This window comes from Gekko japonicus, unplaced genomic scaffold (genome assembly GCF_001447785.1).
Source record: "Gekko japonicus isolate JY-2015 unplaced genomic scaffold, Gekko_japonicus_V1.1 scaffold2690, whole genome shotgun sequence".
Lineage (NCBI taxonomy): Eukaryota > Metazoa > Chordata > Lepidosauria > Squamata > Gekkonidae > Gekko > Gekko japonicus.
This window is the reverse complement of record NW_015163684.1, coordinates 85,840-111,325: the sequence shown is the minus strand read 5'-3', so window position 1 is coordinate 111,325 and position 25,486 is coordinate 85,840. Positions and strand designations below refer to the sequence as shown.

Here is a 25,486-nt window from a genome sequence, read left to right as displayed (position 1 = left end):
GAGCTCCCTCACTACATCATTTTCTCCCCCAGATATTATCTTTACCCATTCAGGTCCAGGATCATAATTCCATAGTACTCTATGCCTCACATAGCATGAATTACTAAAAGGTTCTCCAAGCTCCCTTCCCTGCTAGTAGTGGATGCTGGCCTGGGTTAACCTAACCCAGAAGTTTCCCATGATGCTCTGCAAATAAAAGTGCCATTTGAGACACACAAGTCTGTCGGGCACTAGAAGGCACAGTACTCAGCAGCCCCCCACCGCACCCCCACCCCTTCTTACCTATGGAACCTGACACACTGTGCATACGAGCCTCTCTCCTCCATCAAGAGAGAGCAAGAGTCACTGCAGACAAGCCAAGCATCATGCCACAGGAGCTGCAGGCCTGTTCGTCAGCCCTCTGCCATCAGTTTCAGTCTATTGTGACAACAGTAACGGAATGACGTTTTGTACTTGGGTGCAGACATCCATGTACAGAAAACACATGCTCTGTTTCAGCTGTGAAGGGCACAGGGTTTACAATTTGCCACCCGAGCCTTCAAAATAAAAGGAAATGGTGAACAGGAAAGACTTGGACCCCTCCTCCCACATATTTTAGAAGGAAAAAACACAGTCCCAAGCACCAGTGATGCTTACGCATCTTGTGTTCTGTTGCCAACCATAAAATGCAGGGTGAGAAGCTGCTTTCAATGTTGCCCAACGCACATCATCTTCCTGGAGGATAAGAAATTAATTCAGAATAAAGGACTTTTGCAGCTAGATTTGGAAGGGCTTCATTCTTCAGAGGTCCAGCCCAAAGTAGGACTTCAGCCTCTCTGCCACCAACAAATCCCCCCCACCGCAAATAACATAAGACATGGACCACAAGAGAGACAGAGACGGGAAGACATTAGCAAGGGAGAGGAGAAAGACTGAGGATCACCCGGCAGCCCATCCTGGTTTCAGGGTCCTGCCAGCTCGTGATCTGATATGGCTTCTAAATTTGCTTCAACAGTGAAATGCTTCAACACAACACAGAACATTGAAGCTGCAATGTTGCTGCTACCTGGACATGGTAAAATGCAACAAGATACAGTTTTGCAAATATCGATTACAAGACACTGATGAAATTCACCGCCATATTGTTGGTGTTGTATTCCCCCTTCCCCTTAAATGAGTATTTTTTAATGGATCAGGCATGCTTTCTTGCTTTTTTATTTAAAAAATTATTACTTTTTATTGAAAATAAACATACATTGTTATGACCACTCTCTTTCTCCCTTGGTTTTTTTTAAATAGTTTCTCCCTCTCTATCGTATTAGGTAAAATAAAGTCATTCACACCACATTTTAAAAATAACTCTGTAGCCTGACTGTATTCTAGAAAATGAGCAAATGACACACATGTTGTACGGGGAGTTCTGCTTTTCGCATGCTGCTATTTACATAACTGGCTATTAATCATGCATTGTTTACAAGAGAGTTTTATTTATGTTAATAGGCCTCTATATCAATTTTTATATATGCTCACACAAATGATGAATTTTGGATGAGGCTCAGATGGCTTGTGTTGGTTCACTCCCCCCCCTTTATAGAAAAACAAACTAAACCAAAACACACATTATTGTATATTAAAGCTACAGCTTCCCCATTTTTAAACAGTACAAGTTGGAAATGCTGTTCTTCTGGACTTGATCTTCGGAGCTAATACTTCCACATCTTTTGTTTCAGAAAGGGCACCTTGGATTATTAGCAGAAGAAACAGAATCAAATGGGGGGGGGAGCCTGCACTGTGCTTTGCCATAGTAAAAACATGAACACTTGATCTGTTTTCTACTGTATATCCAAATTATTGATGCCCTCAAAGAACAGGAAGTGACAGACACCAGCACCACAAACACACATCCATTCCAATCCTGATGTTATTTAAGGAAAGGAGATGCTGCAGCCTTAATTAAGAACCTTGAGGGCTGATGAATTCATGATCCCACGATGCTTTGAACCAGCAAAGGACGCTGATGCAGTGGCTGTACCAAGTGGACACTCCCGCAATACTCCCCTCTGCCACTATGACACTGCAGAGTTGTTGTTCTGCTAACACATAAACTGGTGATAGTGGCATGGCTAGCATTAATAAAAATCTCATACAGCTCCAGAACACTGCAAGGATACTCCCCTGTGACAATGCCTTAAAAACCTCACATCCTTGCCAGTGGCAGCATTAAAAGCTGAGAGAGGCACAATAAAGTTATTGAAGACAAATTTAGTCTACCTTTAAGTGGTGATTTCTTTTTTTTAACAACAAGCCAGTGCCAAAGCCATCTTTAGAAAGGTATTGCGGTAATTCTGGTTAAGCACAGATCATTACTACATATGCTCCTTCAGGTTTGATTAAGATAGAAGGCCCTGGCTCTGGGGGTCACAGTACACAGCCATGCCATGCCACCAATGTGCAGGGTAACCAGAACTGCAGCAGTGGCCATTGAGTCTAATCTAACCACATAAGGGAACTGCAGGCACCATGTCAAAGGCCTTCAACAGACACACACACACACACACCTCTTTCTTCAGATAATTTCAACAGATTTTACAAGTGTTTTAATCAGGCAATGTCTCCCCTTTCTAAGTCTGCCATGATGTCAGTGAAGAGAGGGTTGGGGATATGGGTCAACGCCAAGGCTACATAGCATTTTAGTGAAGCACTATGGTTCTCACCTAGGATCATCTGACATAATGATCTATGTGAATGATCCTGGAGTCCTAGTTTGCAATGGCCCATTCTGTCAGAAATAACCCATTCCTGAGGCCTAGACATCAATGAAGCTTGTATCTGGGCTGCATCACTTCAGAAGATAGACTGAATGCTCCTCTGTTTAAAAAAACAAAAACAAACACCCTTCCATGCAGAAAACTAGATGCCAAGTTCTAGATCTGGGTAAAAAAATGAGGGACACGCATACTAGATGAGGGATACACTTCTGAGTAGCAGTGTGTGTGAACAAGATTTTGGGGTATGGTTGGACCGTAAATTAAATATGAGCAGCCATTGTGATGCAGTGACAAAAAAGGCTAAAGTGATCTTCGGGTGTATCAAGAGAGGCATAACATCCAAATCGCAAGATATCATAGTCCCGCAGTACACTGCATTGGTCAGGCCACACCTGAAGTATTGTGTGCAGTTCTGGAGGCCTCACTTCGAAAAGGATGTGGACAAAATGGAGTGCATGCAGAGGTGAGCGATGAGGATGATCGGGGGTCTGGAGACCATGCCTTATGAAGAAAGGCTGAGGGCCTTGGGAACATTCAGTATGGAGAAGAGGTTGGGGGGAGACATGATTGCTCTCTCCAATATACGAAGGGCTATCACGTAGAGGAGGGCAGGGAGTTGTTCCTGTTGGCAGCAGAGGGTAAGAATCGCAATAATGGGTTTAAATTAAGGGCGGGAAGGTACCAGCTGGATATCAGGAAAACCTTTTTTACAGTGAGAGTTGTTCAACAGTGGAATCAGCTGCCTAGGGAGGTGGTGAGCTCCCCCTCACTGGCAGTCTTTAAGCAGCAGCTGAACAAACACTTGTCAGGGATGCTCTAGGCGGATCCTGCATTGAGCAGCGGGTTGGACTAGATGGCCTGTATGGCCCCTTCCAACTCTGTGATTCTATGAAAAGGGTTTTAACAGTTTTTTTGACATTTTTTTTCTATGCATGGAGATATTTTTGTAATATGGAAGAAGATTCAGTCAGGTGAGCCCACATCTGCAATCCAAAATGGTCCAGTCCAGTGAGAACTATGCCTGAGTTTGCTTACTTTTAACCCTACACTTGCTGAGGAAGCAGTGGCTGTCTGACTACACAGCCCTGCTCCACAGGAACACAACACTCAACCCCCAAGAAACTGGTGCCTTTTGTTTAGCCAAGCTATTCTTTATAGGTGGAAATTCTTTTTGGTGGTGGGAAGCAGTGCCAGTATAAACACTTGAAAACAGTGCTTCAGTCTTGCATTTGTGGCAAGAATATGAGGAGAGGCTTACAGTCAGAGAGACTGCTGAAGCAGCAGGAGGCTTTACACGACATTTTTGGATTCTCACTCTACTTCACCGTCTGTCTCATCTAATTCTATTTTTAACTAACACAAAAATATAAGTCATTATTTGGGTGTACAGCCAAGGCAGAAAAACTATTACGGTAAACAAGTCTGACCGAGGCCAAGCTAAGCTAATGAAGTTTTCACAAGATAATTTATTTGGCCAATGAAGGATTCTCCACTCACAAGATAGTAGTTTGGGCTCCCCCCCCCCCAGTCTTTAACTGGGCCCTGATCAGCCATCTTAAAGGCTGGAATTAGCATCTCTCCATATCTGTTGTTGGAATTCCAGGGCCAGTCCTGGTAACTGCAGGAAAAGGCTGTCGACAGTTAAGGAAACAGCTATCTTCCAACTCTGTCACCTGTGGAAAAGTCTCCCATCTAGGATATTAGCTGTAATTCCTGAATACATCAGCCCTGGAGGCAGCAAAGAAGCCACACATGGATATCGACCCTGTGTTCCAATCCAACATGGTGACTCGATAGGAGGGGGGGGGGGGAAACAAAAACAAATGAAATGTAAGAGAGCCAGAGCTGCATTTACTTCTGTATGCTTTGGATGACAAATTTGAATTAAGTAGCATAAATGTTCCATCAGGGAAGCAGAGGCCCAAAGACCATGCTGATCTTTTTTTCTTTCCTCTACCACTCAGTTTACCTTGCCCACCAATCTGGATTTGGGAGCCAAGATGTTCAGGACGCTGATATCTGGTGCAATATATGAAACTCAGAGGCCCTTCCGGGGTCAGTGCAAAGACTAGGTACCAAAGGTAATATGGCTTATCTCTCTGGGGGTCAGCAAAGATTCCGCATGTGTTATTGGCAGCCAGCCAGTGCCATACAGTATGGGAGATGCTGTTGCCTTTGGTGCATCTTTGGTCCTTTAGATGGAATGGATTCACTCTTCTTCTGCCCCCTTGCACTGTGCTCCCCTCCTAGAAGAGTATGATATTATGGGAAGTAGAGCCTCCAATAGAAAGCTTTTGTTTTCTCTGAACACCCCCCCCCCCAATAATGGAGAAGCTAAACATTTAATCCAAAATGTACATAGCAATTCCCTTCTCCCTCCTCTCTTCTCCCACTTCCTATCCAGCAAATAATCTTGGTCCTCAGAGCATTAGAAGGACATATGAACCTTAGCCCAACATGCCTTTAGTTCCAGATTCCTGACAACATTATACCTTCCTGCAAGAGATATCTAGATATCCACAGGTTTAGGTTGCTGTACCCGCAAAAGAAATATGGCAGTGCAAGGCATGGTGGGAAGGATATGCAAACCACCCCAGGGCTGCTGTTTTTCAGGACTGCAAAGCTATGGGAAGGCTGCCATAGCTTTGCATGATGTGTTCACTTTGGCACTGCTACCTAGAATCTGACTGACTTGACATCCAATTGCTGCAAAATGTTCAGCCAACCAGGGTGGGTTATTTGCATAAATATCCCTTTATGCTGTTCATCAAAAATAAAGGCTATTTTGTGCTCTGTCCTGCACTCATTCAGGAGACTGGAATAATTCAAGCATCGTTACCATCCTTAGATAACCTTCCAGTACCACTACACCATTCTAATTAAGAACTGAAAACTACAAGGGAAGAGAAGACCCAGTGCAGTACCTAGACGCTACAGGGCAATTAACATCATGGAATAAGTATACCCCAAAATGAATTCTTCTCACCAAAGAGAATTAATTCACCAGTTCCCCACATCTTTGAGGATGTTCCAGTGCCAGAGTTGTTCCTTGTCTCTGGAAGATGACTAATCGCCAAAGGCCAACCAACTTGATGTGCCAAGGTTCTCATATGGTAAATACGACCTTCCTCCTTTGCTATTATTTTCCAAAGTAAGGACAGTCTATCTGGTCATCTCACATTGTCAGGCTCTGGTATCATCCTAGCACAAAGGTCTGATTTAAAGAAGAAAAACCCAAGGAGAGTAAAAGCAAACCGTGTGCTATTCACGGTGGCCTTGAAGAAGAAACCCCAAGAAAGGAGCTGGCTTGGTGCTTGAAGAGAACAACACAGAGAGATGACGGAACATGCAGCGGACAAAGTACTTGGAAGAAAGCAAACGAAATCTCTGTGCCTTTCAAACTCTTTCCCTTGGAAACACTTGGGTGCATCCGGAATTCTTCTACAGCCATCAAAGAAAGGGTATTGCAGCTCAGAAAACAGAACAGAAACCAAACATTGCCTAACTGAGGTATTGATAGCTCTGGATCACTTTGAATGTTCAGTAGGTGATGCTGGGGTATGGAGTAGCCTATTTGTTTTTCCCAAGAGCTGCATCCACCTCCTCTTCAGGCTTCAGGGAATGCCACTGGGCAATGGGGCGGCGAGGGTTGGCCAGCATGTCAGACCAGTGCCGCAGCTCTGTGCCGCTGGAGTTGTTGCCCACAAATACCTTGCCAATGGCTTCATTCTTCCCCAGTTTGTCGTAATCCAGCACGGTGATCACAACTTGCACTTTCTGGAGGGGAAGCAAGAAGACAATGATTAAGGGATCCACTGCAATGTCCATGGGCGTCTATTCTAGAACTGAAGGTGCTCAGTTCGTCTGAAATTTTCAGTGTTTATCTGACCAGAGCAGCCAATTCATCATTTAACAGAGAACCAGAGACACATAAAAACAGAGACACCAAATTTGGGGTCTGGCTTTCTTGCTGATTGGAAACGAGTTTTTCCCATACTTCCACACAGTAATATGGTGTTCTTGTGCACCTCCCTGTTTTTCCACTGGGTTTCCTGCGATATTTCCCAAACTTGCTTTACTATGCTCATTTAGGATATACCATAGCAAAGTCCGGATGGCTGCCATTTCAACAGGAAAGTCTGAACTTTTCCTTGTCCTGCCCACATTGGTACCATTTCCCCAGCTCCTCTCCTTTGTAGCAGCTGAGGATACAGTTAGCAGAACTAGGTGATAAAGGTTTCCCAGGATAATAAGATTTTAGGCTATGGGTGAGTGGCTGCATACTTTCAGAGGGTGGCCACCTTTGTCTGCAGTAGAGCAGCTAGAGATAGGTCCAGTGGCACCACACAGACCAACAAGATTTTCAGGGTGTGAGCTGGGTACCCGACCAAGGGAGTTTTGACTCTCAAAAGCTCATACCTTAAAAATCTCATTGGTCTGTATGGTGCCGCTAGACTCGAACCTGGCTGTTCTACTGCAGACCAAGGTGGCTCCCCTCTGAAAGTAAGCAACCCACTCACCTATAGCCTAAAATGTGATTATCCTAGGAAATCTAGCTGGTTGCATACCTGAATCCTTTCCCATGGGGAAAAAAGCTCATTTCACAGGGACAGCTTGGCCATCAGCATAAAAGCCAGGCCAAATCTTCTCCCTAAGTACCAGGGTGGGGGCAGTCATTAATGGGGGGTAAACAAACATGCAACCCCGTATCTACACTCTGAAATGACCTAGTCCAGGTGTAAAAAAAAATCCATTCCCTTTATTAGGTTCTAGAGTTACAGCTTGATGTTTTAAACAATACACATATCTAATGTTTGCTAGTTTATCACTGTATTCTTGTAGTATTTTAGATTGATAAAACCACAAATACAAACTTTTATTTTTAAGAAATAACCAAAATAGACCAGACTCTACAAAGATTCCACCACTGTCACCCCCTGCACTGTGAGAAGCACACGAGCTTTGATCAATACTGGGTCCCATGGTCCAGGCAAGGCAGTGAAGGACTATGGATCACCTCATGCTTGAGCCACGTGACTAGGGAGCCCCTTGTCTCTCCCTCCCCCAGGTGTCCTCAGGTGAGAATCTGAGTATGCAGACCTGTATCTGCTCAAAGGGAATCTCAAAGCTGAAGGACTCATTGAAGTAAGGGTTCAGCGTCTTCTTCTTGACAGTGGTCTTCTTCTTCTTAAGTCGCTTGCCATTCTGCAACAGGTGAATCTTCACATAGGGATCTGAGGGAAAATAGCACAATCAGGATTGGAAGCCAGCAACACAGCTTCACAGACAGGAGCACAGGCGAGAAAAGCCCCAAGGAAAAAGAACCAGTCCAGGGTTATCTATGATGCTCAGAGGAATAGACTGAATAGAGGCACCGTTAACATTTTATTTTGCATTCCTAAATTGTGCACAGTTCTGAGCAGCTTTCGTAGAGCTTGTTCCCTTTGGGGAAGATATTTCAGACAGCCCGGGTCTACTGTCATTCTAGTCACTTCTAGATTTCCTTGCTGCAATGCATTCTGCTGTCTGACTGATTTTGGCTGTAAGTCAACATAGTCATATAACTAGCTACTGGTATGCTTCAGACTCCATTTGAAGGGGCTGGCCTGGACCTAACCAGCTTTAAACAGTCTTTCAGTTGGGTATGTCAGTAAACAGCCATTCCCCTTTCAACTTCCCTAAAGTTCAGAAGCTCATTGTGAGTGCCAACTTATCCAGATGGCAGACTGGCCTTTACAACAAGCAGGGCCTTCTCAGTTGTTGCCCAGAAAGATGGAATTGTCTTCTCGTGGGCTCTTCATCTAGCACCTCCTTTACAGGCATTCTGTAATCAGGTACAAACTTTCTTTTTTCTATCAAACTTTGGAACCTACTCCATGTATTTTGGGTCATCTATTTGTGCTCATTGTTTTCTTTGACTATTCTTATTGATGTCAGTTTGTATCCATTTTAAGTGTTAGCTGAATGTTTGTTGCTTAGTTTTATGTTGTTATGAATATGTACTGCTCCCATGCCCAGTAACTGGCAAGAGCTAGGAGAGGACTTATGGTGGAGGGTGATGGGCATCGCCTGGCATGATGGCCCAGTAACTGGCAAGAGCTAGGAGAGGAGGGGGGACTTATGGTGGAGGGTGATGGGCATCACCTGGCATGATAAGGCCACTTCTAGCGTGACACAGAAGTTACATCATTGTGCACTTTTTTTAAAAATCAGAAAAACAATATATAAAGTGGATAAATAAAGACATTTGTAAAAGCTTAGTTTTATAAAGGGTTCAATTACAGACAGTGTAAAGTCCTATTCATGCTTTGCTAGCATTCTTCATTTACATTCTTCATTTACATATTTTGGGATATATACTATTTTTTTTCTACTATGTAGTTAGCATCCAAGCTGCAAGGATTGCAACTAGACCAGCACAACCTGCTGTCAGTCCCATGGAGAAGCTCTTTCAAACTAACAAGGCATAAGGCCAGCCCCACCCACTCATCACCTGGAGCCACACTTTGAGCTTCTGACTAGGAAGTATAACACTGGTGGTGTTTCACTCAGATGATCATTCCAGGAATGGAATCCATGGAAACCTCTCTCCCTTCACATACACGAAACAGAGGACAGGCATTTGTCATGTGAATGACCATTCTGGCCAATGCAGGTTTTATATCTGCCTTACAAAGCAGCAGAAGAAATAAGCCACTTTGCTCCTATTATGCAGAAATGCCCTGAGAGTCCTTCTGTATTGGTTTATGGGAGCCATCTGGTGGATAGCAACTTGCTTTGCACTCACCTGAAAGTCCTCCAACATCCATCTTTTTCAAGTTCTTTGCTTCCAAGATACAGACAGTGAGCTTCCCAGCAGTGGGCACATATCGTAGTGAGATACAGATGTCTCCCAATTTCTCAGGCTGATGAGGAAAATGGAAATTAAAATTAAACCAGGAAGTATGCTTGCAAATATTCTTGAATAAGTTGAGTGGTACATCTGATACAACACACACACACAAAAGGAGAGCTCCTGTGGTGAATACTCATTACGTCCCTTTTCTATGTCTGCTATGTATCATGAATCAAAGGTTGATGTGTCAGTCTTGTTCCTCCCCATTCCCTTGATTGCCCAATCCCTGCTGCATCCTCCTCCGGCTGGGAGACAACTGGAATGGATGTCACATAATCCTCCCATCTCAAGCACCCAAGCTGTGGGAAGTGTCACCTCTAAGCCAGAAGAGGGGGCGGAATGATCAGGCAGATGACCAAGCAGGAAATCGGCATGAGTCACGTATCAGCATTCAGTTGGTTGTTATGCTAAAGAGAGACATTCACACGGACAGAGCTTGTTCCCTCTAAGCTGTGAAGTATTGTGAGCAAAAATTCCACTTTGCGAGCTACTGGCATTAAAAGTTGTGAGCGGGCGATGTGGCTACTGCATAAATCAGTTTAATCTGGAGCCCTCCTTCCTGAGCTGAGAGAAAAACGTGTGAGCCAGAAGCTAAGAAACTGTGAGCTAGCTCACACTAACTCATCTTAGAGGGAACATTGCTACAGGGTGTTCATAACATAGGGAGCTCTTTTGTGTATATATTGGAGATGTCTCCAGTCTAAGGGAGGAGAGGGAATAAGCTGCTCAATAAACCAGGGAAGTAAAACAATAACCCAAGTCCTGGAACTAGACAGCAAGGAAGACCAGGGTAGTAATGCAGAGGAAGGCAATCGCAAACTACCTCGCTGACCCTCCTAACTGATGTTATTGCGACTAAGAAACAAACCTTGATTGACTACAGATTCAACGGGCAAGTTGCCCTAGCTCAAATGGTTTCAACATCCAGTTGTGAGAGCACTAAAGAGAGGAACCCATGAGGGACCCAAATGGGCCGTGGGTGATACATGTTCATCAATCCCTTCAGAAATTGCTAAGAGAGATGATATGAGAATACAGTGTGACCCTCGATAAGAGTGGAAGGCAGATATGGCTGCCGAATGAACCTTTATGGGAGGACTCAGCTAGCCTCTGAAATTTTAAGGTGAAAAGATACTGCAGAATTATGGATATTGGGCACAATATGAGAGAGTGACCTTCCAAATGGGCCCATGCTTCAAAGTGTTTCCATTTGCTCTCATAAGACTATCTTATAGAAACTTTATGGGAATTAAGCAGAAACTCTTGAATATGCAAGGGAAGAGTCAATTGCTCGTCAGTCTCCATGCCATGAGGCAGAGGTGAGGGTGTTGTGGTGAAGTAACTGCCCAATCTTCTGCTGATTGGGAGATTCTGAGTGGTGTACACAGACTTCTTTGAATTTTCTGAGGAGAGGGGCAAACCACACCTGTTGAGGCCAGAAGGGCACTACGAGAATGGCCTTTGAGTTGTCCTCTAGCAGCTTTGCCACCACCCTCGTCAAGAGAGTGAAGGGGGGAAAGGCACCCTTCCAGAAAAACTGGAAGGCATCCCCTATGGACAGTAGGTCACTGCTGGCCAGGGAGCAGAAACACTGGATCTTGGTATTGTAATGAGTGGCAAAGAGATCCAATGTAGGATAATCACAAAGGATGAAAATGGGCTGAATGTATTATTCTGTGAATGCCCAATTGTGATGGGATGTATGAACCCTGAGAATGTTCTTCTGCAATATAGATGGCCCGGAGATGGACGCTGTGATTCAGGGCCCAACGTCACATCTCCAAAGTTTCTGCATTGAGTGGTCTGGAGCTAGTGCCTCCCTGCCTGTTCACATAGAATATGGCAGAACATTGTCCATTTGAAAGAGAACCAACTTCCTTTAGACAATATCTGAAAATGAGTTAAGAGTATATCTTATGGCCATCAGTTCAATAACAGTTAGGTGCCACTTTCTCTCCTGGGAAAGTCACATCCCTTGCACATGAAGGTCCACACAATGGCCACCCACCCACCCATGCAAAGATGTATCAGTGGTTATGACCACCACATGCTGATAACAGTAAAGGGGAAACCTGAAAACAGGCTCTCATCCCATGGCCACCAGGATAGTGCTTTAACAAAACATCTGGGTATAGAAAACAGGTGGTGGGGGGAGTGCACTTCTGGTTTAAACCTAGAAACAAACCAGAGCTGTAATGGCCGCATAAATAACCTGGCCATGGGTAGGACAGCAGAAGATGCTGCCATCAATCCTAGTAACTTCTGAAACACTAGTGCGCTTTGGAATCAGCAACGTGATAGACAACCGATCAAAGTCTTTATCACCACACCCCTGTCAGCTGGAAGGTAACCCTTAGCAGATAAGGAGTCTTGGGGATGCTCTAATGAACTGGATGCTTTGGGAAGGCTCCAATTTAGTCTTCTTCCAGTTTACAGTGACGCCTAGATTGTGACATGTTCTGACAGCGAGGGCTATGTTGTCTGTTAACAATTCCTTCAGATCAGCTACAAACAGCCAGTTGTCCAAGCAGGAAAAAACGGTACATCACTGTAGGTGAAGGAGAGCCACAGCAGGAGCCATGCACTTGGTAAATACATGGTGGGCAATTGCCAGACCAATGGGTGACACTCAACAGTGGTAAATCTTTCTCCTGTACTTGAAACGGAGATACTTCCTATACTCCTCATGGATCGCAACATGAAAGTCTTGGAGATCGATAACTGCAAACCAAACATTATATTTTAATAAACTTTGTCAGCCAGAGAAATTTATTCAACCTTTGAAGATCTGGAATCAGACAGGAACCAACAGAACCCAGGTGATATGTCAGGTTCTGCAACCTCCCGGATCACCTCAAGAGCCATTTTGGTGTAGTAGTTAGGAGTGCAGAGAACCGGGTTTGATTCCCCACTCCTCCACATGCAGCTGCTGGGTGACCTTGGGCAAACCACAGTGCTCTCAAAGCTGTTCTCTCAAGAGCAGCTCTCTCTCAGGCCCACCTACCTCACAGGGTGTCTATTGTGGGTAGAGGAAGAAAAGGTGATTGTAAGCCACTCAGAGGATGGTGGAAGACAGGAGGGCCTGGCGTGATCTTGTCCATGGGGTCGCAAAGAGTTGGACTCGACTGTGCGACTGAACAACAAAGCCACTCTGAGATTCCAAGTGATGAACTGAGACTCTAACTCCAGCAGCCGGTTATCTACTGCCTCTGAAAACATCTGAACTGGTGGTAACGAAACAAACTCTAACCTATAGCCCTGTGCTATAATTGATAAAACCCGTTTGTCATCTGTAATACAGCTCCAGAAAGACAAAAAGGGGCACAGCTTATCCCTGAAGGTTGGATTAGAGTCATAGAACTGTTCTAGTCAGAAGGTCAGTTTGGGCAGGTGACCCCGAGAGTCCCTGGAAGAGGAGAGTTGCCGTCCTTTTTTCTGCTTCGGCCCATTCCTCCTTCTAGCCGAAGACTGAAAGGAAGCTGTTGACCTCTGATGTGCATCCAGATGTGCTATAAGGACACTGGTCCTTGTGAAGTGGGTACCAAGACCTAGCTGTAGATGGGCACTGCCTTCAGTAAGGGGGAGCTGAGTGTGTGACACCCAAGGATCTTGCTGTCTTGATGGCTTTTCTTTATCTCTGCCAGTGTGTCATCTGTACTTTCTGAAAACAGGGTTGTACCCTCAAAAGGTAAGTCGTCTATCTTAATTCTGGTTTCTACAGGGAACACAGTGGAACGCAGCCACACATGTCATCTGAGCACTATGGTTCTGATTGCTGAGTCAGCTGAATGTCGAGCAGCACTGATCTGTTGTTTAGACAACCTCACAGCCTCAGCTTGAAGGACCCTGGCCAAATCTTTCTCAGGTAAGAGTTTTATTTATTTATTTAACCTTTGATTTGATATACCGCCCTAACCCCCGTAGGGGTCTCTGGGTGGTTTACATGGGGGAAGTGCTAATCACATTTATACCCTAACTTAGGCCACATTGTTCTTGGGGGTGGGACTGCCTACCGGCACCCAGGTGGAGGCTGATGTTCCTTCGGTCCGGCTTGGCTCCATTCCCGGCAGTCTTGCTAGCTGGAAGTTTCTTCTGGCGCTCAGGTGGTCTGGTACAAGGTCAACATCCTCCTCCGGCCAGCTGCGTCCCTCAGGCTCCGCCGCGCTCGTGGATGACGTCACCGCGTGCCTCCGCCTCCACTAGACGACAGCCGCCTGCTGTTCCTGCCGCTGGCCACCAGGGATTGCTCCTCCGGTCCCGCTGCTGCTGCTTGCTGCCGCTGCGCTGCCACGCCGCCACGCCACGCCGGTACTCCGCTGCAGCCGATGTCCTGCCACCGCCATTGCCATTGCCGCTGCCGTCCTCCACACACCTCATCAGAGGAGGGTGCCCCCCACCCTTCTAAGGGTAGGTACCCATTTATCTACTCGCATTATAGTTACTTCTACTTTCGAACTGCTGGGTGGGCGGGAGCTAGGACAAGGGTCGAGAGCTCACCCCGACCGCGGTGGGTCTTGAACAGCCATAGTGGCTGCTCAAGTGTTGTTAAAGCAGGCGTTTTGCCGCCTGCGCCAAGGAGACATCATTTGCCACAGAAAAAGTTGGTATGTTCCCATAATAGCTTGGGGTGTGTGTGAAAAGGTGACCTTGACTTATTCTGAAGCTCCTTGACTGAAGCTCCTTGACTTATTCCGAAGCTCCTCAGTTATCAAGGATGATGGCGATGGATGGGTAGACAAAAGCACAGCATCCTCCTGTTTAACCTTGTATAAGTTCTCTATGGGCCTCGAGGTGGCAGGGGCCAAGGCAGTCTTTTCCAGAAACCCTCCAGTACTAGGAAAGCTACAGTGCTTGAGGTATCAGAATACAATTGGCCAGGAATCTTGTCCTTGGGCTTTTGTTCCCTGGTTGCAATGTCGATCTCCAAAGCCTGAGCCATTCTGGTCATTTGCTCCGCATATAGGCATAAGTCCTCATTAGATGAGATCAGTGCAGAATCCCCAACCTGTTTGTTGGGTGACTGGTCCAAAGGTAGCTCAGAACTATGTTCAGATTCCTGTCTCAGCTCCCTCACTGGAGTCTAAAGGAGGGGCAGTGAGTCATGGTCTTGGTGGAACAGACAAACAGACAGAGGGGTGACTTCTATGTTGAGATGTGATGTGGGGGTGGAGAGCATTCAGATCAGTCCCGGAGATAAGCTGGGGATATGCAGTATGGATATGGTTGCCAGGGAAAAGGAGGGTATGCCAAACCATAGATCCATCTGAATTGGCCTTGGATCTGAAGCTGTCACAGTATCCAATGGAAGATCCACCTCTGACATGGAAAGGACAGGTGAAGCTGAATGTATTGAAGAGGTCCTCGGTGGAGCAAAGGGGGGAGCCTCAGATTCAGGCATTGGATCCCTAGGAGCTGACTTGGGGGACCGATGGGGGCGAGTCACAGATTTGGTCTTCTCTCTGTTTTTGGATTTAAAATGACTTGTCTCTCCCAGTGGTTCCGATGTACTCCATGGAACTGATGAGACCAGGGATGAAGACTGGTGCCGAGTTAGTTCAGAACAGGTGACTGATGGAACTGAGGAACTCAAAGATACCGGAGAAGATCTCTGAGATTTTGAGGTAGACAGCTGGGCACGTCTGCGAGGCTTGTTAGATGAGGACAATGCCTTTTCCCACAGGGCAGCCTTTAAACGGAAAGCCCTATCACTTCACGCTTTAGGGGTGAACTGTTGACACACCCGGCAGTTTCCCCCATTATTCTCTTCACTGAGACACAAAAGGCACAGACTATATTCATCGGAATGAGGCATTTTAGTACCACATCCAATACATTTTTTAAAATCAGGCTTTCTGAGCCATTCTGTCCGGGGGGGGGGGGAATCTTTGGAGAAAGCAAGGTAGGGTGTTGATGCAGCCCTTTGACCTGGAACAATCAGCGTGAGACAAAGGAGCACACAGCTTCCCCTTAGCTTGGTTCAGCTGTTATTTCCTTCTCACCCAAAACTCCAGTAAACTAACACCCTTCTTCTGTGGGGAATCAACACCAGAACAAAATAAAGGTTCTTTTAAACCTGGAGAGCTGAAAAGAAGAAACTTCTCCAATGACAGCAAAAAAGGAACTAAGGGGAGGAGGCGCCCCCTTCCCATTGACCATGTGACCATTGCAGCAGGAAGGACGGTTCACAATGGCTCCAAGGGGGGGTCCCTCTAGGTGACTTTTTTTTTTAGCTTTGAAATGATCTGCGGCAGACCTGAAGATGAACATGCTATTTCTCCACTTGTCTCTCCTGCCTTACCTCCTCTTTTTCTGCACTCTCTAGATCTCTCCACTCTTCAATGGGCTGTCCCAAGTCCACGGTGTTCATGGGCACCTTGACTTCCCCAATGATGTCATGCTTGGAGAACCGGTCAAAGTCATAGATGGCACACACCAAGGTCTTCCCACCCAGTTCCTGATATGGAACCTGTTTCACAAAGAAGAATTGTTCAACAGTCACTGGCCATGCCTGATGGAAGGGTTTAGTGAAATTTTGCTAAAATTGCATAGGGTACAAAAACATGCTTACTTAGAACAATAGTGCAAAGAAACTAGGCTTCAAACAGCTACACTATATTAAAAATGTAATTGTTCATACACAATGTATGAGTACTTTAGCAACTGGCTTTGTGAAACTATATCAAGGTCAACAGAGTAGGAGATGTCACCATGCAGGAAAACTCACTAAACTGAGGGCTAGTCTCACCGTATCCTGAAGTGGAGCAGCTGTCGGGTCCCAGGGCTCCTGGTAGAGCCCAGTGCTGTCGATCCCTCGTGTGCCTCCCTCACCTGCGCACCCTTCTGCGTACCCAACTACGCTACCTATTGCATGTGTTGCACATTCTCCCCAACACTAGGGAACCATGTCCAGAAGATGTAAGGCAGCAGCAGTGCTCCTGACAACCGTGACAATGGCACTCCCAGCTGCACACACCACCCAATGCCATCAGGGAAAGGGCTTGCAGGCGGTGCAGTTGGCTAAGAACATGGGCAGGGGAAAGCTGCAGAGGGTAACATATGAGTGGGCAGTAAAGGAACTTCAAGCTAGGGGCCTGGTGCCCTGACCTGGATAGCCCAGGCAAGCTTGGTCTCATCAGATCTTGGAAGCTAAATAGGGCCGACCCTAGCAACTATTTGGATGGGAGACCTCCAGAGAATACCAGGGTCGGGAGGCAGAGGCAAGCTATCAAGCCACTTCTCTGAATGTCCTCCACGTCTCAGTAGGAATTGCCAGAGGTCACCATGATTTCCAGGCACAGGGGTGCACACATACGCACACGGAGAGATGCAAAGATACAAAAAAAAAAAAAGCTGGGGGCCTGGTGGTGTGCGGAGGAGAGATGGGACCCCTGGGCACTCTCTGCCTGGGACCAAGACATCTGGATTTTCACAACCCCCTTCCCCAACTTTCTCACTCCACTGGCAACAAGACAGTAGCTAGTGATCATTCAAGAGAATGGAGTAAATGTGCACACTAAAATGCAATTGTCCAGTAACTGGATAGGTCACCACCTGGGAGCCAAATGAAAGCTACTCAGAGCTTCCTGGAGAAAGAACAGGGTAGAAATATCACAAGTAAATAATAAAGTAATATTTCTTGATAGAAGGGCTCAGAAATAAAATATATTCCAGTTTCCCTTACAACGTCCATCTGATTTCCTTCTTCAAATTAATTATTTAGAGCCAAAGCCACAAATCAGTAATTTACTCATGAATTCTCGTCATCTGTTATTGACATTTCCTGTAAGAATTAGGTATGGTGACTGCATGTGTTGGCAGGACACTTTTGGTAAACTTGCCACAAAGATTCTAACACTGCAAACATATGCACACTTACTTGAAAGAAAGTCCAACTGAATAAAATGGGAATTATTTCCAAGCAAGCATGTATAGAATTGGGCTGCTTGATATATTTTCCAAGAAGTAACCTGTTAATTTAGAATTAAGTACTTTTTGTAATTAGGCATCTCCCATACAGGATTTATTTATCAGTGTTAAACATGTAGCAGTGTTAAGCCTCGGCCCTTTTGATAGTGTCCTTAGAACTGCATGAGTTCCAATTCTTACTCCTATGTGGTAGGTTTACATTAATTCTTAAGGGCTTTGGTTACTTTTGCTGAAATTCTTTCTGCCTTGACTTTTTCCTGCCAGGAATTACAGTCTCCAGTTTTCCTACTTCGCCCTAGAAATATTTTAAGGCACACAAATATTTTCTAGGCAATCTGAACCATTTCAGGTCTCTAATCATTCTATTTGGAACATACTAGCTGCAAAGGATGCCTAGACCAGAAGTCTCACCTTGAAGACGAAGGTCTCATTGTAGGTTGGATTGAGGGTCTTCTTTTGCACTTTGGTCTCGTACTTCTTCTTCTTGTCAGGAAGGAGGAAGACTTTGACATAAGGGTCTGATGTGCCACCTATATCCAGTGCTGGGAGCTCAGCTGCTTGGAGGATCCCTACTGTTAGCTGCAAGGGAAAGACAATTATCAGTAGTACGCAAAATGATTCTACAACATCACAAGTCAGTCAATACAACACATGGTGAAAAAAATCCGATCGGTTTTCATCATTCTTCCTCTGTTGTCACCAGATACTCTGTCCTTCCTTCTCTACCACTATGGCACCATGTGTGTTATACTCCTCACCTACCCTAGTCATCTCAAAATGGACAGTCCTTTCTGCACAGAGAATGGCTCAGTTAAGGCATCAAGTCAAATCATGGTTACTTCAAACTGTATAGGTTATTTTGTTCTCACAAGTGTTAAACAGAAGTTGTCAAAAGGAACTTGTGTGACAGGCCCAAGTTCACCCAGCAAGGTTCTATCACAGAGTGACAAAGCAGTGATAAATGAGATATGACTTTACAAGGGGATTAGACAAATGAATAAGAGGATGGAGCTACCAATGGTGGCACAATGGCTAAATAAAAACCACCATGCACAGTTTTGGGGCATCAGCAAGCAAAAAGGACGTTGCCTTCATGTCCTGCTTGTAAGCATCCTGGAAGCATCTGATTACCCACTGTGGGATACAAGATGCAGAGCCAGACGGATCCTTTGTTTAATACAGCAGGGATGTTCCTATGTTCTCAAGAACCAGCATTGCCTTAACTTGCTTTTCAGGGTTCACATGAGCTCTTGCAGTTTCCTCTCAAACACTGCTAGAGTCCCTGGACAGCAGCAAAGAGAGGAAAAGTCTTCCATAGCTTTCGAGAGGCCCAGACTATGAGGATATAGTTTTCTTGGTGGCCTTCTGTTTCACTTTACGAACAGCGGAAGTGAATCATTTTTCTCTCAGTTCTTCCCAGTGAGTGAACTCTGGAAGAGTTTTATCTGCTGCTGCTCAGAGTTTCTGGTAAAGTCCATCTTCATCATCTCCTCAAACAACCGGAAGATGCCTCCTTTCCAAAGTGTGACCTTAATCCCTCCTTAGCATAACTGTTCAGTCTCCCCGCTTCTGTATCTTTCCATAGCTCACCTTCCTTGCCTGCAGTACCTCTAGATACCTGGGAGGCAACAGTGGAGGTGGGTGGATGCCTCAGAAACATGGCAGACTTAAAAATCACTGCAGCAGGGATGACCATGCAAGGTTGCAGAAGCCAAGCTGACTGCTCAGCAGAGAATGGGACTTTTTGACATTCTGGAAAGGTATTTGACCCGTGAAAAACAAAGGAGGCTTCTTCTACACACTTCGCACACCTAACTGCAGACAGAGGCTGGGCTAGAACACTGAGAAAGGCTTAGGGAATGAGTCTGGAGGCTGGAACAGAAGACTAAACCCATTTGTCACTGAACTGTTGCCCCTGTTAACTTTGTTCACTGACACCTTGCTGATCTTCCACCGGGAAGTGCTTTGACAGCTGAGAATAACAGAGAATCACCAGACAGAAAAGGGCGGTGGGTGGGGAGAGCTGAGCTACAGGCCGACAAGAGCTGGGAACAGGTTGTGCTTAGGGAGCCATCAACAAGAACCCCTTGTGTGCTTGTGCCTTCCTTCTGTCAGGAGTCCTGCCTCTAAGCCACAGCAAGATCTGGAGGAAGAGAAATGGCCCAAACCAGCGTTTGCCAATGTGGACATCACACCGAGCCATGACCAAGCAGTGCAAACTGTGGTTTGGCATGATATCTTAACTGACAAGGATATTGTGGCTGGGTAGAAGACCTTAGCCATGACCTTCCACCCTCATTCCAAGAGGCTCCGTAAGATACTGCTTTGAAGGTCCATAGCCCTTCCTTTTATGACCTCTTTTCATCAGCTCCCATTCAAAAGCTGAGATCTGAGAACCTCCCCATGCAAGGTAAACATAGGCATGTTTACATGGGCACCTCCCACATGGCTGGTTTGGCACTGGAAGTGGATAAAATCGGTGACCTGTTGTGCGGCCACCTGCAAATCATTCCTCTGTAACGTCTATACCATTCGCTCTGATCTTGCAAACTGTTTGCTCCCTAGTCATGTGTCACTGTAGGAATTAGATGAACTGAGCCTCAACAGAATTCCTATGAAAAAAGCTTCTAGTGTTCTACACTGACAGCACACAAACACACTTTTTAAAAAGAAAAAAACATTTTCTGCAGGAGGGAATTTGGAGCAGAACGGCATCCCCACCACCACTGATTCTCTGCGCCACATCATACAGGCCCTGTAGAACTAGATTTTCCCCTTCACAGAATTCTAAGCCCACAGTTGCAAAGCTAGAGGCATATGTAGGGGGCAGGGCTGCCATCAGGCCTGGTGGAAAATATCCTGTCCCTTTAATAGAACTTTATGTGTGGGAATAGGCAGATGACTCTTTTTATGGCATGAAGATAAATAACATCCCATTAGACCTCTATCAGAAGAACAGGACTTTTTTTCCTCCCGGCAGTTGGCAATCTTAGCACGGGGGAGGGCACTAATCCATGCTACAGTCACCTCCAGGCTAGACTACTGTAACTCACTCTCTGCAGGGCTACCCTTGAGACTGATCTGGAAATTACAACTGGACCAGAATGCAACGGCATGGGTTCTTCCCAGAATCCCATGGACAGCACACGTTCAACCAGTGCTTCGCCAGCTGCACTGGCTCCAGGCTGAAAACTGGATCAGGTTCAAGGTTTTGGTATTAACCTTCAAAGCCCTAAACGGTCTGGGACCAAAGTAACTACGGGGCCATCTCTCCTGGTATACCCCCTGAAGAGCACTGCGCACTGGTGAGAAGAACCTACTGGTGCTTCCTGGCCTGAAAAATATCCAGCTGTCCTCAACCAGAGCCAGGGTCTTTTCATCCCTGGCCCCGACCTGGTGGAACTCTCTGCTGAATTACATCCATGTCCTGTGGAACCTAATGCAGTTCCACAGGGCCTGCCCGTAACACACAGATGTTCTGCCAGGCCTACGGTTGAGGACAGCAATGGTTTCCATCTAGCCTGGCCCCCTCCTTTCTCTCCTCCTTCCCCACAGTCTAAGGACACAAACTGGCCTATTTAAGCATCATCTGAAATAGCTTTGTATTGTTTCGTGTTTTAACTGCTTTTAACTTGATTGTCAATGTATCTGTTGGAATTGTTGTTCACCACCTTGAGCCCTGTGCAAGTAGAATTTATAAATAAATAAATAAATTCACAGCTGAAAAATCACAGGTGAGGAAAGAATTAAGCACTCCCTATTGCTTCTCTATCCCCGCCACCCCCCGCCCCCTCCCAATGCTGCTTTTTTAAAAAAAGAAAGATTGGGCTCTCCAAGGTATTTTTTAGCTCCTGAGTAACTCCAGACCTCTTTATTTGAAGGCCTCAGCAGTTTCTGCCTGAACAAGCCCAAACTAGATGCCCAGAACTGGCAGACGTGAGTTTACATCTACAGTGTAAACAGCTACTTGAGGAGGCAAGGCTTGGTCTTTTCCCACCTCTCTTGTCCCGTCTCCTCATGCAGACATCTTACCTGGTTACCCTGAAAATCATAGTCTAGGGAGAACTGCAGCTTGCCCAGGTTTTCTGGTTCCTTCTCCTTCTCCTCTTCTTCCTCCTCTTCTTCTCCATCTCCATCATCATCATCCTGTTTATTCTGAAAGGGAAACAGGACCACAATGTTCTGCAAAGTGGGCGTCACAAACTGGGCAGCCTAGTTCCCTTTTAACTCACAAACATGTGTGTCACGCACATACACACACACACATACCTCATAGCCTTACCTTAGCTTGGAAATGCATGTACACCTTTTAAAAAGTGGAAGCTTTACTTCAGGGGGAAGGAAAATAGGTCGCCAGGGCTCAGCTGGGGGGTGGGGGCTGAGCTTCTTCGCCTATCTTATGATTTTGGCTCTCCACAGCCTCTCTGATGAGAAAACTTCAGATATATTTTGTTCCTCCCCATATATATGGCATTAGTGCAGATAACTCTCTCATGGATCACTGCCTTGATGTGGCGAGGGGGCCAGGACAGACAGGCCACAGCAGAGAACTCAGACAAAACATGATTCACTGGAGAAGGAAATGGCAACCCACTCCAGTATCTTTGCCAAGAAAACCCCATGGGTAGTAACAAAAGGCTAAAAGATATGACACCAGAAGATGAGCCCCTCAGGTCAGAAGGTGCCCAATATGCTACAGGAGAAGAGATGAGGGCAAGTACCCCAGAAAGAGTGAAGCGGATGGGCTAAAGCTGAAAGGACGCTAAGCTGTGGATGTGTCTGATGGTGAAAGGAAAGTCCGATGCTGCAAAGAACAATACTGCATAGGAACCTGGAATGTAAGATCTATGAATCAAGGTAAGCTTGACATGGTCAAAAATGAGATGGCAAGACTGAACATCGACATCTTGGGAATCAGTGAACCAAAGTGGATGGGAATGGGCAAATTTAACTCAGAAGACCATTATATCTACTTCTGTGGCCAAGAATCCCATAGAAAAAATGGTGTGGTCTTTATAGTCAACCAGAGAGTGAAAAGGGCAGTAATGGGATACAATGTCAAAAATGACAGAATGATCTCAATCTGAATCCAAGGCAAACCATTCAACATCACAGTAATCCAAGTCTATGCCCCAACCACTGACGAGGCTGAAGTGGACTAGTTCTATCAAGACCTATAACACCTCCTAGAACTAACACCAAAAAACATGTCCTTACCATCATAGGGGACTGGAATGCTAAAGTAGGACGTCAAAAGGTAACTGGAATAACGGGCAAGTTTGGCCTTGGAGATCAAAATGAAGCCGGGCAAAGGCTAACAGAGTTTTGTCAAGAGAACACGCTTGTCATAGCGAACACCCTCTTCCAACAACCTAAGAGGCTACTCTACACATGGACATCACCAAATAGGCAACATCGAAATCAGATTGATTATATAATTTGCAGTCAAAGATGGAGAAGCTCCATACAGTCAGTAAAAACAAGACCTGGAGCTGACTGTGGCTCAGATCATGAGCTACTCATTGCAAAATTCAGGCTTAAACCGAAGAAAGTTGGGGAAACCACTAGGCCATTCAGGTTTGACCTAGATCACATCCCTTATGAATATACAGTGGAGGTGAAGAATAGGTTAAAGGGACTAGATTTGATAGACAGACTGCCTGAAGAACTATGGATGGAGGTTCGTGACATTGTACAAGAGGCAGCAATCAGCACCATCCCAAAGAAAAAGAAATGCAAGAAAGCAAAGTGGCTGTCTGATGAGGCTTTACAAATAGTAGAGGAAAGAAGGAAAGTGAAAGGCAAAGGTGAGAAGGAAAGATTGACCCAACTGAATGCAGATTTCCAGAGAACAGCAAGGAGAGATAAGGAGGCCTTCCTGAATGAACAATGCAAAGTAATAGAGGAAAACAATAGAATGGGAAGGACTAGAGAGCTCTTCAAGAAAATTAGATCAATCAAGGGAACATTTCGTGCAAAGCTGGCCATGATAAAGGACAAAAACAGTAGGGACCTAACAGAAGCAGAAGAGATTAGGAAAAGATGGTAAGAATACACAGAAGAACTATACAAGAAAGACCTCGATGTCGTTGACAACCATGACGGTATAATCACTGACCTCGAACCAGACATCCTGGAGTGTGAAGTCAAATGGGCCTTAGAAAGCATTACTAACAACAAAGCTAGTGGAGGTGATGGTATCCCAGCTGAGCTATTCAAAGTCTTAAATGATGCTGCTGTTAAAGTGCTGCACTCAATATGCCAGCAAATTTGGAAAACGCAACAGTGGCCACAGGATTGGAAAAGGTCAATTTACATTCCAATCCCAAACCAGGGCAATGCCAAGGAATGTTCAAACTATTGCACAATTGTACTCATTTCACATGCTAGCAAGGTAATGCTCAAGATCCTACAAGCTAGGCGTCAGCAGTATGTGGATAGAGAACTGCCAGAAGTACAAGCTGGGTTTTGAAGAGGTAGAAGAACAGGAGATCAAATTGCCAATATTCGCTGGATTATAGAGAAAGCAAGAGAGTACCAGAAAAACATCTACTTCTGTTTCATTGACTACGTTAAAGCCTTTAATTGTGTGGATCACAACAAACTGTAGCAAGTCTTTAAAATGATGGGAGTATCAGACCACCTCACATGTCTCCTGAGAAACCTGTATAAGGGTCAAGAAGCGACAGTTAGAACAGGATATGGAACAACTGATTGGTTTAGCATAGGAAAAGGAGTACAACAAGGATGTATATTGTCACCCTGCTTATTTAATTCATATGCAGAGTACATCATGAGAAAAGCCGGCCTGGATGAACCACAAGCTGGAATTAAGATTGCTGGGAAAAACATCAACAACCTCAGATATGCAGACGATACCACTCTAATGGCGGAAAGTGAAGAGGACCTCAAGAGCCTCTTGCTGAAAGTAAAAGAGGAGAGCACAAAAGTTGGCTTGAAACTCAACATTAAAAAACCTAAGATCATGGCATCCGGCCCCATCACTCCTTGGCAATGAGAAGGGGAAGTCATGGAAGCAGTGACAGAATTCACGTTCCTGGGATCCAAGATCACTGCAGATGGTGATTGCAGCCATGAAATTAAAAGATGCCTGCTCTAGGCGGGTGTGCTCCATCACAGCTCTGATGTGAGCGCCCCGCAAACATGCCGATGGGGGGGGGGTCCGAGTTGATCTTGAACCTCCCAGGCCCCTTGTAGGGGGGTCGCAGCCTGGGGTGCAATAGGTGCCTCTCCCAAGGTGGAAGCCAAGGGATTGAGGCTCCTTTTTGCCCCAATAGGCCCCCGTGGCACGGAGCCAACACAGCACTAAGAGGCGCATACTGGACAGAGCGCACAAGGATCCCGAGAAACGATCCTCTCTACATGCCAAGCGAACGCACGTACAAATGTGAGTGAAGCCATGATCCAGCAAACAATCAATAAATTGCTACAAGTAAAGCTGCCCCAAAGCCCCAAACAAGTGGAAGGGGGAGGGGAATGCCCGATCCTGAAACAACTGAGTTTAAAGTGGGAGGCTGAAAGGGCAGGTTGAAGGAAGCAGATTATGATGAAGTGTGCAGCGGACCAGCAAGAAAGCGATAAATTCTAGACTTACGGAGAACTTTTAAACTTTTCTCTTGTGTAAACAATGACTCAGTGAGCAGAAAAAATGGCGTCGAAAGCGAAACTTATAATACAAACTGCTAGCACAGCATCGCCGGCTACCAGGCCAGAAGTAACCACAGACTTTCCCAAACTGACTGCTGTAGCTTTGTGCCCTCTACTGGATCAGATGACCAACCTTAACGTCAAGCTGGATATTAGCAAAAGGAACTCAAAAAAATTTCAGCGAGAAAGAAACAAAATGGATGTTCCTGAAGCAACAACAGAAAGCAGAAGATGGACCTGAGAAAGTGGA

At 45.6% G+C, this 25,486-nt stretch overlaps 1 protein-coding gene across 1 annotated transcript in view; it reads right to left on the bottom strand.

The window, feature by feature from the left end:
• Positions 1–5,988: 5,988 nt before the first annotated feature.
• The window catches only part of SYT2 (synaptotagmin 2), an 86,242-nt gene continuing 66,744 nt past the window's right edge, over positions 5,989–25,486 (bottom strand). Inside the window, exons 5-10 of the mRNA XM_015407768.1 lie at positions 21,601–21,723; positions 17,980–18,147; positions 15,941–16,108; positions 9,535–9,652; positions 7,848–7,981; positions 5,989–6,524 (exon numbers count right to left, since the gene is read on the bottom strand). Of these exons, the coding sequence (XP_015263254.1) occupies positions 6,318–6,524; positions 7,848–7,981; positions 9,535–9,652; positions 15,941–16,108; positions 17,980–18,147; positions 21,601–21,723 (918 nt within the window). The 3' untranslated portion in view covers positions 5,989–6,317. The remainder of the gene's footprint in view (positions 6,525–7,847; positions 7,982–9,534; positions 9,653–15,940; positions 16,109–17,979; positions 18,148–21,600; positions 21,724–25,486) is intronic.